The sequence below is a fragment of the Epinephelus fuscoguttatus genome, linkage group LG21, assembly GCF_011397635.1.
Source record: "Epinephelus fuscoguttatus linkage group LG21, E.fuscoguttatus.final_Chr_v1".
NCBI classification, from domain to species: Eukaryota; Metazoa; Chordata; class Actinopteri; order Perciformes; family Serranidae; genus Epinephelus; species Epinephelus fuscoguttatus.
This window is the reverse complement of record NC_064772.1, coordinates 6,650,551-6,664,025: the sequence shown is the minus strand read 5'-3', so window position 1 is coordinate 6,664,025 and position 13,475 is coordinate 6,650,551. Positions and strand designations below refer to the sequence as shown.

At 38.4% G+C, this 13,475-nt stretch overlaps 1 protein-coding gene across 18 annotated transcripts in view; it reads left to right on the top strand.

The window, feature by feature from the left end:
- The window catches only part of nebl (nebulette), a 186,106-nt gene that overhangs the window by 69,838 nt on the left and 102,793 nt on the right, over positions 1-13,475 (top strand). For 15 of the 18 annotated variants that reach the window (XM_049566096.1, XM_049566094.1, XM_049566102.1 and 12 more), the window contains exon 1: positions 3,647-4,333. Coding sequence is in view for 2 of the 18 variants with exons in the window: in XM_049566108.1 (XP_049422065.1) it covers positions 3,320-3,427 (108 nt within the window). In the remaining 16 variants the exon portion in view is untranslated. Of the gene's footprint in view, positions 1-3,319; positions 3,428-3,646; positions 4,334-13,475 lie in introns of those variants that run through there. The other 3 variants (XM_049566108.1, XM_049566107.1, XM_049566090.1) reach the window with 2 other exon arrangements.

Here is a 13,475-nt window from a genome sequence, read left to right as displayed (position 1 = left end):
CTGACAACAACAAAAGGAGTGACAGTGAAAGAGGGTGTAATAATGTACCTTTTAACAGAGGTCTGTGAGGCCATTACAAACATCCCAACATGTGTACGGTGAATTCTTTTGCCTATGATACTGATATGGTCTGTTCCGACATTTTGAAAATGTCTTTGTTGTGTCCTACAGTCACGTCTCACTTGAACTACGCTACACTGCCCCTACGATTTCATGTGGTGCTGCTCTGTTTCATCTGTATCTGTATCGGAAAATGTGCACAAATATGGACAAAATGAACACAGAATAACTACAGAAGGCTCCGTCTGTGTCCATATACATATCTAACCCTGAACATAAATGAGCCTTTGAGAGGCTAAAACTGCAGCAACACTTGTAGATATAAGAAAAACTTAAAGGAATACTTCACCCCTGAAAAGACTATTTCTTCATTGATTACTCACCCTGTTAGGTTGAATTTGTGAAGAAAACTTAGATTTTCTTGTATGCCTCTAGGGAATGAAGAATCCAAAAACAGAAAACTCTTCAAATTCTTCAAGGAGTGTGAGGGCATGTGAGAAAAACAGTTTCAGTTTGAATTTAATATACTGTAATACGGGCTGGGTCGTTGATTTACAAATAGTTATTTTGGGGTAAAGTATTCCTTTATATGTGTACCAACGCATTTTGTCTGTCTGTCTACCTACATCGGGTCATTTTTCTGGGTCAAACTTTCAAAAACTGACAGTTTAATTCTCAATTCTGCTGACAAATTCTGGTCAGTCAAAGTATTGAGTCTTTTTTCAGCCCTACATATAATAAACAAATAACTTGTATTCACTCAGGTAGATTTTACTCTATGTGCACTTTGGGTGTCGATAAAACTGGATCGTCTGCCATAAATACCCAGAGGTCATTTTCTAAATTCAGAAATAAAAATCTCTCTCCCCTGGTTTCCTGCATGTATCCCTGGTAAACATGTCTAAGGTGCAGTTATGGGATATTATAAAGTTCTTTCACACTGAGTGAAGCTGTGGTCTGTCTGAATGAGTGTTATAATTATTTCTGCTGTGTGGGCGCATTCAAAGATAAAATCCACCTTCAGATACTCCTCTATATCATCACTGTGATGTGAATAATACCAGGTTTTGTTCAGTGAACTTGCAGTTGAATTATCCATTTCATTATTCATGAACCAGGTTATAATAACAGCCTCTGACTCACCTCTTTTTGTGTTTTTTCCTCCTGAAAACTTTGTCTTCTCTTATGTTTAATCCAAAATGGCAGCTCTAGACAGAAGCTTTCTTTTATATGGATTGAGGCCCTGAAACCAAAACTCGTTTATGTTTTTAAATCATTTGATTAACATTGATGAGTTAGACTTTCAGCCCTGAGATTTTCAATATTTTAATTAATAATACAGCACATCAATATTGAAATATTTATGTCACTCAAACTGATGCAGATCACATCACTAATGGATGATTTTGAGGGCCAATATTTCTTTAAAGGGGACCTAATATGCTTTCCCTAATTTTCTGATGTATATACAATGTTTTAGTGTTGGATATTCATATTAAATGTAGTTTCAAATAAGGTAAACATGCATAAAGGTAATACCTGTTAGCAAAAAACTCAGGCTTTAGGCCATTGTGAATACTCTGTTTCCAATGTTTTTTCTACTTTAAGACAAGCTGACGTCAGCTTGTGACAGATTTCTTTCTACAATCCCACTGTAAGAGTTCAGGCTGTTCTCATGCACTGCTCATATGTATACCTACAAAAAGTGATGCCCCAGAATGGGCATATAACCCATGTAGTTGGGAGGGCTGCGATCACATGACCAATGCATTAGCGGTAGTAAAGAAGGAAGTAGTATAAAGAGTGAAGTCCATATAAGGATGCACACTTGGGTGGCTGATAGGTCAAACAAACGTAGGACTTTCCTCCAGAGTCCCATGTTCGTGTCCCCTATGTGAAACCAAATGAACTTGGAGTTACTTTAAGGTACGTTTCTTTTCCTAAACCTAACCTAAGTAACTTTACTTGCCAAAACTTAACCTATGAAACTATATGTTAAGTTTATGACTTTACATTAAGTACGAATTGTGCTAATCTTTTTATCTATACCTAACCTATGTACCTTTACTTGCCTAAACCTAACCTACAAAGCTTTATTTAAAGTTTGTGAGTCTACATTAAGAATATAACGTGACAATGCATATCCACATCTGTTTTCCTAAACCTAACCTATGTAACTTTACATTAAGTAAGGAATGTGACAATGCCTAACCATGTGTCTTTTCCTAAACCTAACCTATGTACCTTTACTTTCCTAAACCTAACATTCACAGTTTTACATTAGGTACGTAACTTTACATGAGGTAAGGAACATGACAACGCCTAACTATGTCTGTTTTCCTAAACTTATCTTCTATAACTTGATTTGATTAAACTTTATTGATCAATTACTTTGCATTAAGGATATAACTTTATGTTAAGCATGTATCTTTACATTAAGCACACAACATGACAACAACCAACCATGTTTCTTTTCCTGAACCTTACCTACATAACTTCACCTGCCTAAACTTAACCTACAGAGCTTAACATTAAGTACATAACGTGACTATGCCACTAGTGGGGCACTCAGTTGTGTGATATCTTGGCACTAGTCAGCCCTTGTCCCTTGTCGGCTGTTTTGGGCTGATTCAGTATGTTGAAACGGTGTCAGAGCTGGTTGGTGAGTGAAATTACTTGCAGTTGGCAGAAACAGAAGTGAGGAAAGTAAACAAAGACTAAAGTCAACAGGGAGCGAGACCAAAATTAATTGTAGTTAATTCAAGTTAATTCAACATTGGATTGTGTTGTTAATGTGCTAAATGCCATCTTAAAACCATCCTGTCACTGTCGGCCTTCCAGAGCCCCTTTTTGAATGATTAATACAGACTACCGCTGCCTGCTGCTTTGGAGGATTATTCCTCTCATGCAGGTACAGAACATACATGCTGGTTGGCCATTAGCTGTCGCCTTTGCATTGTGTTCAAGCACAACTTTTTGGCTGAGACACAGGCAGCATGTGGTGACTCAGCAGTCAGCCTCCATTGGAGCTAGTTCTTTGATGACTGTTTGGTGTGTCTGATTCTCGAAGCAGAGCGTTTCAGTCAGAGGGTGAATACAGGTGTTCTAGCACAGACAGCACAATGAATAAGTGTTATTTGAACATTAGAGCATGTAAACATATTCAAGTAGAAACTTAAAATGCAAGTATAAACTTACAACTTAGTTGTTCTGTAATATATCAAGTGTTTCTTCTTTCCCTCTTGTTGCCCTCCTGCAGGTGAAGTATAAGAAGGACTTTGAGGAAAGTAAAGGTCGAGGATTCAGCATCGTGTCGGACACTCCAGAGATGCAAAGACTCAGAAAGACTCAGGAGCAGATCAGTATCGTATGTTCACACACACACACACACACACACACACACACACACACACACACACACACACACACACACACACAGATATACATCATTCATTGTTTTTCCTGGTGTGTGTATAATGTGAAATGTGTGAGTGAAGTGAGGGGTGCACTTTGGTCAGTGAGCACAATCGCACACACACAAACACACACAAAATGTCTACATCATCAAGCCCTCCAGTGTTGACGACATCAGCTGTTTGAAGATGAGCTTCCTTTGGAACCAGTGAGTGTAAGTGACTGTGATTTATTTTTTTTATTTACTTATTTATTTTAAGGACAAGTCAAGCTGTCAGTTGTTAAATTACAAATGATGCAGTGAGAGAAGAAAGACATGTTTTAAGGCTGCCTTTGAAAGAAGCGACAGCCCGAGCACATGTGAAGCTGTTCCAACAACCAGGAGAATAAAAACTGAAGGCAGCTTCACCACATTTTAAGTCCCAGTGCTACATCAGCTGACCTGAGAGGTTGTGGTGGCTTGTGGCTTTTAAGCATGTTGAACAAACAGTACAGTGTATGATGGAGCAGGGCCATTCAGAGCTTTAAAGACAAGCAAGATGAAGATGAGCCAACATTTAAATAATTAAGTAAGTAGTAATACATGGCAAAGTGTCCTTAGACAAGTAAATAATGAATGAGGTGGCAGGTGAAGAGCCCATCAGAACACCTCAGAGTGCATTAGGGTATTTCCCTTGGTTGTGGTAAAATGCTTTAGACAGTCGAAGCAAAACACTTTATACAATAATAATAGTTTGGATATCATTTCTATCTTTGAATGTTTCTCTATGTGATGTGTGTGAATGGGTGTGTGCACACAGATGCTCTACTCCCCATGTGTTGACTGATGACCCAGTGACCCTCAGCAGATGATGCCAAGGTAGTGTGCACGTTTGTCTTTCTCTGTTATGCTTCCTCCTGAAGTTGTATTTCTCTTTGTTCATTTAAAACAAATTGCAATTGTTTTTGTTGTATTTTGTGCATCTACAAACATGAAAGATATGGGTGCAAAACACTGAGAGATACATAAAACATTAATATTATCTGCATTCATAAAACATCATACATTATTCTGGTGTACCCTGTTAAAGTAGATGGTGCTACATTACTCCTAATTTGCTGCTGCTACTACTCACACCACTATGTCACTCGAGACAGTATTAGTTTTAGTATAACTCTGGTCGTGGGTACTGTGTGTATGTGTGCTGGTTACCTTGTAATGTTGATATTAATGGCTTGTGAAATTTCTATTTTTCTTTCTTTTCTAATTTTTATTTTCCCCTCTGGAAGGCTTATTTTATCTTAATAGAGCAAATAGAGCACCTTTCCCAAAAATCCAGATTGATGAATATGAGTGTTTTGACATTGTGGTGCGACTTGGAATTTTATATTATGCCTCCACTCCCATCCCGAGACTCTGAAACCCCGAAACAATACCAACGCGCCGCATATGCTTGCATATAAATCTTGCTATCTTGGCGATGATTGATTTTTATGAGCTTCTGGCAAAGCTGATTGAAGCTGATTGTGCTGAAACGAAGGGAGTCAAACGAAGTTGTACACTAGTTGTTGGTTTGTCTGTGGAGCCTCTGCTGCCTCACTTGTGTGGCAAGCTAACGCTAGCAGGTGAGTATACAGATTTGTTGTTACTGTAGGTAAAGACCGAGAGCCTACACAAGTGGCCTACACTGTTGTAAACACTTATGCTTTTGCAGTGGTGTGTCTGTGTTGTTCTGTAGTTACACCTCCAAAACAGTTAGCAGTGGGGTTTCTGTGCCACTGTGATGAAGTGCAGTAAGTTTGATTGAATTCAAACACACATTAAACACACAGAAAACCTGGTAATTAATAAGAACAACGTTAAAGGGATACTTCACCCATTTTAAACCAGCTTTGTATCAAAACGATGTGGGTAGTATGTGTAACTGTAACTGTTATGAACTTCCCTTCATCTAACCAGTGCCTAGATGTCTCCCCTCCCCTCGGCAAAACTCCACCAGATGTTGTAAAACAGGTCATCCAACAGAGCCTGGCTGGCTCTCGGGCTATTACTCGAACTACAGGCTGTACTTTAGCAATTTTGTATCGCCCACCACCCATGCTGCCTCCATGGAGAAAGGGAATAGAAGTGGATCAAGAGACACACAGATGGCTTACTGTTTATCTGTAATATAAGATAGTTTGTCACCAGCTGGATGCCACTGTGTAAAACAGATGAGTTCCTCTACTCACATAAAGCAAAGATAAATCTCACACAAGACTTAAAATTCTATTGTGTGGGGACTTTACTGTCTTCATAATTTATCATTTCTTATTTGTGAAATAAAAGTCAATAAAACTTTGTTTCCATTGTGGGAAATTGTTGTTAAGATAAGATAAAACAAAATAAGGTCCGATACGATGCGATACAATATGATATAATAGGATATGATAGAACTTTATGCATTCCAAGGGAAATTGCTGTGCACCAGTTGGAGTTGGTTAGAGGAGTGCAGATACAAAGTGTGCAATATACAAGGACTAAAATACCAGCAGAAAAAAACCTTAGCCAATATGTTTAGCAAATATAAAATACAGTACAGCCAATATAAACTAAATATAAACTGGATAACAGATATAAAAATATAAACCTTACAAAAAGAAACAGGAGGTTTACATCACCGTGACACATAGCTTTATTACAGAGTTGATGCAGAGCTTATTCTGTAGGTCTGGCATCAATGCAACGAGAAAGTATAAATTCAGCTGCGTTGTATGAAGTCCAAAGAAAGCATTGTCTTCATCACTTTTCCATGTATGGCGTAGAACCCGAAATACTTCCACACACTGCTTCTCTGATGCTTTGGTGTCACAATTGTCCGCTCAGGGCCTCTTTCTCACAAGTTCCCTACATGTTTGTAGCAAAATAACCCCATTACCAGCTCAAGCTAAGTTTACTGACAGCAAGCAGCAGGTCAAGCTGATTTTTGAGCGCCCTCATTTGAATCACAAGTGAAACTACTTCAAATGATCTTCTGGCCTCTAAACTGTAAAAAAGCAGTCTGTTGCACTTTACTGTACAGTTTGAATCCGAACAGGTCATTACACTTTAAAAATGAAATACTTTCATACGAATGGCTGAATTTCAATTAAAAGGTGAGAACCCTACAACAAACCCGTTAAAAACGTTCAGTACATACATGTATATAACCTGTCCTGTCCTTCCCACATCAAACCTCGCTCATCAGCTCTTCTCTTGATATCCCAATTATCCATTTTTGCCAAATGTTTTTCAGTTATTCTGCTGTGTTGAGTATTTCCCCTCTTGTATCCTTCCCTTAGTTTTCCTGTCCTCTCTTCTCTGTTTTCTCTTTTTCTTTCCTATTGTTTTATATTTTTTTCTGCCCATCTGTCCCCCCTCTCTTCTCTCCTCTGTTTACCTGACCGAGTGATCGCATTATTCCGCCGTGTTAATACACCACAGATTCTCTCTCTTCTCATTTGCTCCACTTTAATTAATATGCACACACACATTGCCTCTCCCTCTCTCTCCCAAATGGTGTTGCATTCAACAGCCCACACATTTTATTTTATTACTCAGCTCTTTTCAAGGCTGACCTGGTGCTGAGAGAAGAGGAGGGGGAGAGGTGGGAGGAAGGGGAGGGTAGTGGGAGGAAGGTGTGAGGGCGTTTGAAGAGGAAGACTGAAAGAGAGAGAACAGAGAGAGATTTATGTTTGCTTAAAGCTGAATAAATGTTTATGTGTCAGTAGGAAAAGAGAAATCAAATCAACAAAACTGTAGTGAAGTGTAATGTTTCAGTAAGAAGCCGAAGTCTGAGAAGAAGTGTGTTTTCTCTCCGCCAGTAAACCTGGTTCACATCAGGACGAGATCACAAGGATTTCTCCCAGGAAAAGCTTTGTGTGGTTCTGAATTCATTAACAAGATCTGAGGGAGAGAGAAAAAGAGAGAGCTCCTGGTCAGTTTTTTTTACCTCCTATAAAAACTGTGTCTCCCAATTTAGCTTGGAGAGGAGACAGATTTATTCCCTAGAGAGGCTTGTTTACTGTCATACTGGGTGAGACAGTGATGACTGCAGGCACGAGGTGCAGCCAGGACTCCACTGGCAGGACTCAGCTGTTATGTAGGCCACTAGACCCATGATGTGTTTAAAGACCTCATTAATTAGCTGTCCTCTGAACAAGTCACGATTAGTCTCTGTTTTTTTATGCGTTATTGGTGGTATTTCTCTGCAGATTTTTGTACCCTGGAAAATCAGAAAACTTGGCTTAGGTACCACTAAAAGGAAAATGTACTTATGACAGTGCGTTTCAATGGACATGACCTGTCTATGACTGGGTTTGTGGAGTATCCTGTTTATGCGTTTGAGCATGTGAACACCATATTCAGTTAATGAGAAACCACAATATGCTAGCTGAAGTACCCCAAAAGAAAGTATACAGGAGATATGAACAATCTGATTTCTCTGTGCCCATGTAAACACCATATTTGGAATATGATAATAACTGAGATAAGCCTCATAAATGGGTTATTCACATCCATGTAATCACATTGTTATAACCATTGAAGAAAAGCTTGTTCTAACTAGAGCTGTAGTCAACCAAAGAAAATCTCTTTATTATTTCATTAATCATGACAAAACTTCACAAAAAAGTCTAATAGGATAAAATGATGAAGTGATATAGCTTTATATGGTTTGCCTTCACATATTCAGTAAAAACTGAGCAAAGTTTTTCTCTCAATTCATTAGTTTGTAAACAACAACAGTAACTCAGAGTGAGAGTCTTACTCTGTCTGAAATATAAGTAGTACAACAAAATAACTACAAGAACTACAAGTTTTTTGTACTTAACAGTTGTTAAATACAAAAAATGTAGCCCTACCCTCGAATCTATAAATAGTATTTATATTTATAAAATAAGTCTTTTGGAAAAATCCTAAATGATGGAGTTGTTGTTTTCCCTGGACCTGTATGGTCATTTCCTCTCTAATCTTTCAGCTATAGCTTGTATCACTCAGTGCTGACCATCAGATCCCCGTCGCTCCCCCTTTTGGAAGTGAACTCTTCCACCGTGGAGCTGGTAGCAATTTTGCTTTCAGCCATGCTTGTTGCTGCCATGCGTAACGCTATGACATCCTTATGTCAACAAGTCAGAATATTGTCTGTATCATGAAACAAATTTTTCTTATCGTATTAAAAATTATATAAGTGTTATCATGAACCGTATAATATGGCACATCCCTATGGGGCAAAAATGAAAAAGCCTTTGGGCTCAGTGCTAACCCAAGTTTTAAGTGCCCTTTCCATTACATTTCTTTGTCTCAGATGTTTAAAAAAAATCTTATTTTAAGGAACACAATCAAAATGTTAAATTATTTAACAAGTTGTGGGAGGAAAATTAATACCTCAGGGATTTATCTTCATCAGATCAATATTAATATTATTAGTAATCCTGGATCTGTCAGGCTGTAGTGTGCTTGCTGGCCATATCCAGTCACATGATACTTGTGGTTGTAACTGATGGATCAGTATTTACCATGTCTTTCTGTTTCTGTTTGAAATGCACAACATATTGTGGGAAGAAAATGTATTGTTGTCATTGAAAAAAAATGTATCTCTGTATTAATTTCTCTTATATGAGGTCATATGTTTATGGATTAAATGCATCACTACATTATGCAGATAATGCAGTGTTGCTGGTGATGAATGAGCCTTTTGTTGTTGTGTGGAGCTGTGATTTATTTGTGTGGCAGCAGATGGTGGTTTGGCTGAGAGACAGTCAGATCTGCTCTGCTCCGTCTTTATCAGGTCGATGTCCTGTTTACCTCAGCTGCCATCTGACACTCTGATCACACTGCCAAGCTACCTGCTGCCTGTGAGGCTCATATCTGCACAATGATTCATCTTTACAATGATTACAGTGATCAATCACACAGAGAACATGAAGAAGTACTTACTTTCTTTGTCATCCTTTAGTGTTCCTCTTCTTTACATCTTACTTTGTATGTTTAAATTCTCCTTCTATCTCTCTCTGTCAGTGTCAGTTGCTTTATATCCCAGGAAGATAGCAAGATGACTTGACAGGACGTTCACATTGTAACTACAAACACTGTTCTCTCACTGTGAGCACATCAGAAGACACAGACAGGCCTTACTTATGCTTAAATAATATCTAAATTATTATTAGTAATTAACCCAAACATCTACACTGTAGGCTGAAGCTACACTTTTATAAATGGATTAAACAGGTTAAAATGTGAAATTTAAAAAAACAAAATGCTACCTGTTATTATTCATAAAACAACACAATCTCTGTGCTGCCCACACATTTAAGAACTGTAACAGCAAGATATAGAAAACAAATACAAGTGTTTATGTACTCAAATCAGTCAGTGAGTCAGTCAGTATGTTTACATGACATTAGATAAAAATGATTTATTGTGTTAGTTGGACTAAAAATGGACTTTTAAAATAAATGTAAACATGTTAGTTTGACTGAAATCGTTCCAAATCGAATTTCTCAAAGTCGGACTTGCACACCCAGATAATGCCATTGGAAGTCGTATTATTCCTGCATATATGCAGTCAGTCAGACCCAAGCTGGCCTAGTTGCTCTGTGCATGCTCCACAGTCTTCACCTCGGGCTTTGACCCAGAGGTCGGATAGCATTAAATGCGTAACAGAAGAAGAAGCTGGAAACAACATGGCAAAAGCTACATCCAGAGCTCTGCATTTTTGGACGGACAAGGAGACACAATTCATGCTATGTCAGCTGAAAGAAGTAAAAAGTTTTAAAATACATGGATGGGAGAAAACATGGAATGGCAACCTGTCCAAAAAGTGGCGGAACAGCTGGACGACGCTCGATTGTTTAACTGGGATGTAATAGGTCAACCGGAAAAAGGTCCGATACCAACAAGCTGTAAGGGGGCATATCGCAACCCATCGTAGCAGAGTTTGATATACTTAGGTCAATAAATCGATTTCCGTCCTGTGCTTATTTACTGGGACAAGGACAGTAGTCCGACTTAATGGCCTAGTCGAGCAATAAGTTTAGCTCCATTTAACTGTGCATGTAAATGACAGACTGTGTTGTAACATACACACTTCCTCCTTTTAATTTTGAATGTTGTTTGTACATTTGTAATGGACTGTTCAAATGCTGAAAAAGGAATAAAAAGTTTAATCTTAAAACAACCCATACACACTCATTACTTCAGCTCATTACTTCTACCTGAATACACAAGCATACAGGCGGATACTGTAAGTAGAAATGTACACACACGACTTCATTCACTCTTTGACTCTAACAGAAACCTCATCCCAGTTCTATTCTTGACTGTTAACTAACCTCTTAAAGATGTGAAGGTTGTCCAGAATGACGTAAGCCTGCAAGAACATCAATCTCTACAACACACACACACACACACACACACACACACACACTCTCTCAGTGACTCAGTGAAAAGTTAGTGTCAGAAGACAGTTTTGCGTCAGTCGTCTCTTTTCTGTCTCTTTTAATCTCTATTTTAAATCAAGGATAATTAACAATAAGTTTTGAATGCATGTTCATAACCTTTAGCCAACACTGTGTTTTAAGGTGAAAATGTGAAACAAACTGTCTTGATGTTGACTTTTGAGCCTTTTCTTTAACTCTTCATCTGAAAGTGAACATGTTTCCTTGTTAAAGAAGACATTTTCTGCACAACTGGGGAAAGTGTACTTGCTTTAGTGGTTAAGTTGACAATGACATTAATCCACTCTGGAGAAGAGAAGAGTTTCTTATTCATAAATATAGTGAAAGCTACATGAGATAAAGTAAGCCTTTATTGATGCCCAGAGGGAACATTCAAGTGTTGCAGCAGAATCAAGACAGAAGTAAGCGCAGATATATAAAAAAAAAAATGCAAAAAAATAATGACAGTATTAATATTAAGAGGTAAATACAACTAAATTCAGAATAGAAGTAAAAATAGAAACTATTCAAGAGCATTCCTTCCAGCTTACGATATTTTCTGAACTCACCTTCAAACCCTACACACTAACACACACACACACACACACACACACACACACTGTACGCAACACTGGCACTGTGGTTGAGATGAAGGGCACAGCGATGATAAGGTCTTGAGTAGAGAGCTATATGTGGAAGTTAAAAGTGATAAGAAGTACCCAACGAACCGACACCCAGAAGACGGTCAGCCATCACATGAGATGGTCAGGACCAGACAAAGCAGTTCAGCTGAGCTTGAAATAAATACAAGAAGCCAAAAGGTTGACAAAGAAGTTTAGAAGGAGAGCACGACATCAAAGAAACTGTGAAAGATAGAAGAAGAGGGAGTGACCTTGATGTTTAAGTCTAGACGAAACTTGGCAGGAGAGCATGAGAAGATATTGAGAAAACAAAGAGTAGTGAAGATATTCAGAACCAGTGTGTTGGGGTGACTGCAACGTTTGGAAGGCTAAAAGGCTAAAAGGCTGACCCAAACACTGAGGAGGCCAAAAGAAGTTTTATTGAGAGACCGTAAATCTGACAAGGTGAGTGCAACATTGAGGAGGAAGCTTGTGAGAACAGGATGCTGAAGCGGCTAACAGAGTTCCTGGGCCATAGAGCAAGGTTCAGGGAAAGTTGGTAAGTGCTCAAAGGTGTGAAGTTGCCATGACATCCAGAGGTGATTACTGATAGGGTGACCTTAAAGAAGCTGCAAAGAAGGTTGAGACATTTAGGAACTGAATGTGGTGACTTAGATGAAGCTGAAAAGGTGACCTTGACAAGCATGACATGAAGGATTCTGACAGGGAGTTGACCAGTGAGTGATAGCCTGCAGTTTTAGTAATGAGTGCAATTTTCCAGGTTGTCAGGGGCTTTTATTTTGTTTCTTTTGTCTAATTTGTTTTCATAAAACATGTTTCTTAAAGATTTTAGGTGAGAAATAGACAATGTAGTAACAGAATCTTGATTCATATTTGATCAGTCCTGCCAAGTTTGACAGTTTGACCGGAGATTCAAGCAGCGGTTGACATGATTGACAGCTGTGTTAGAGACCCCTCAGCTCTGATTGGTTGTTTTTTGTTTGCATGCAGTAAAGTCATTAGAAATAGAGACAGAGCACAACACCTCATACTCTGAAATCCACACCCACCAGAAGGGAAAACTGTTGATGCCACAATACGTAACTAAGGGCTAGCAGCAAGCTAACATACTATCTGTAGCTCTCTAAATACATTAGATTGCAGCATGTCAAAGGAATATTTTAGCACTTTATGTTTAACAGAGAGGAAAAGTTCCATTGATAAACTCAGTATTGTAGGTCTATCTCAGTCAGTATGTTTACATACACAGCTAAGTCGAGCTTCAGTTAAAGCTGGACAGGGCGATTTAATTGGACTACTGTCTTTGTCCCAGAGTACAAGCATGGGAGAGAAATTGATTTATTGACGGAAGTATGTCCGACTCTGCTATGATAGGTGGCACTATGCCCCCTTTCAGCTTGTTAGTGTTGGGCCTTTTTCCGGTTGACCTATTATGTCACAGACCAAACAACAAACAACTTAGTTACAGTTAGCTAACAGCAAACTGGTACCATGGTGGACAACTTTACAGCTCTGTACGTTTGAAATATAATAATGTAATATATAACACTTTCAGCAGAGATCTGGATGTAGATTTCACCAGATTTATTACCTGCTTCCTCTTCTGTTATGCATTTAATGCTATTCAACTTCCACGTCAAATTATTATCTGGGTGTTAGTCTGACCTCGGGAAATTTGATTTGCTTTAGTACAATTTTAGTCAGACTTACATGTCTACATGTTATTTTAAAAGTGCGGTTTTAGTTGGACTAACACAATAAATTGATATTCTCTAATGTCATGTAAATGTTTTGAGTATTCTCTTCTCCTGACCTTGCTCGTCTTAGAGAAATGATCCCACTGAATGACCAGTAGTGATATACTTTTTACTTTGTTCAGTCACTTTAAATGTTTATTTCAACAGCAGAACATAGTTAGAGTTTGGT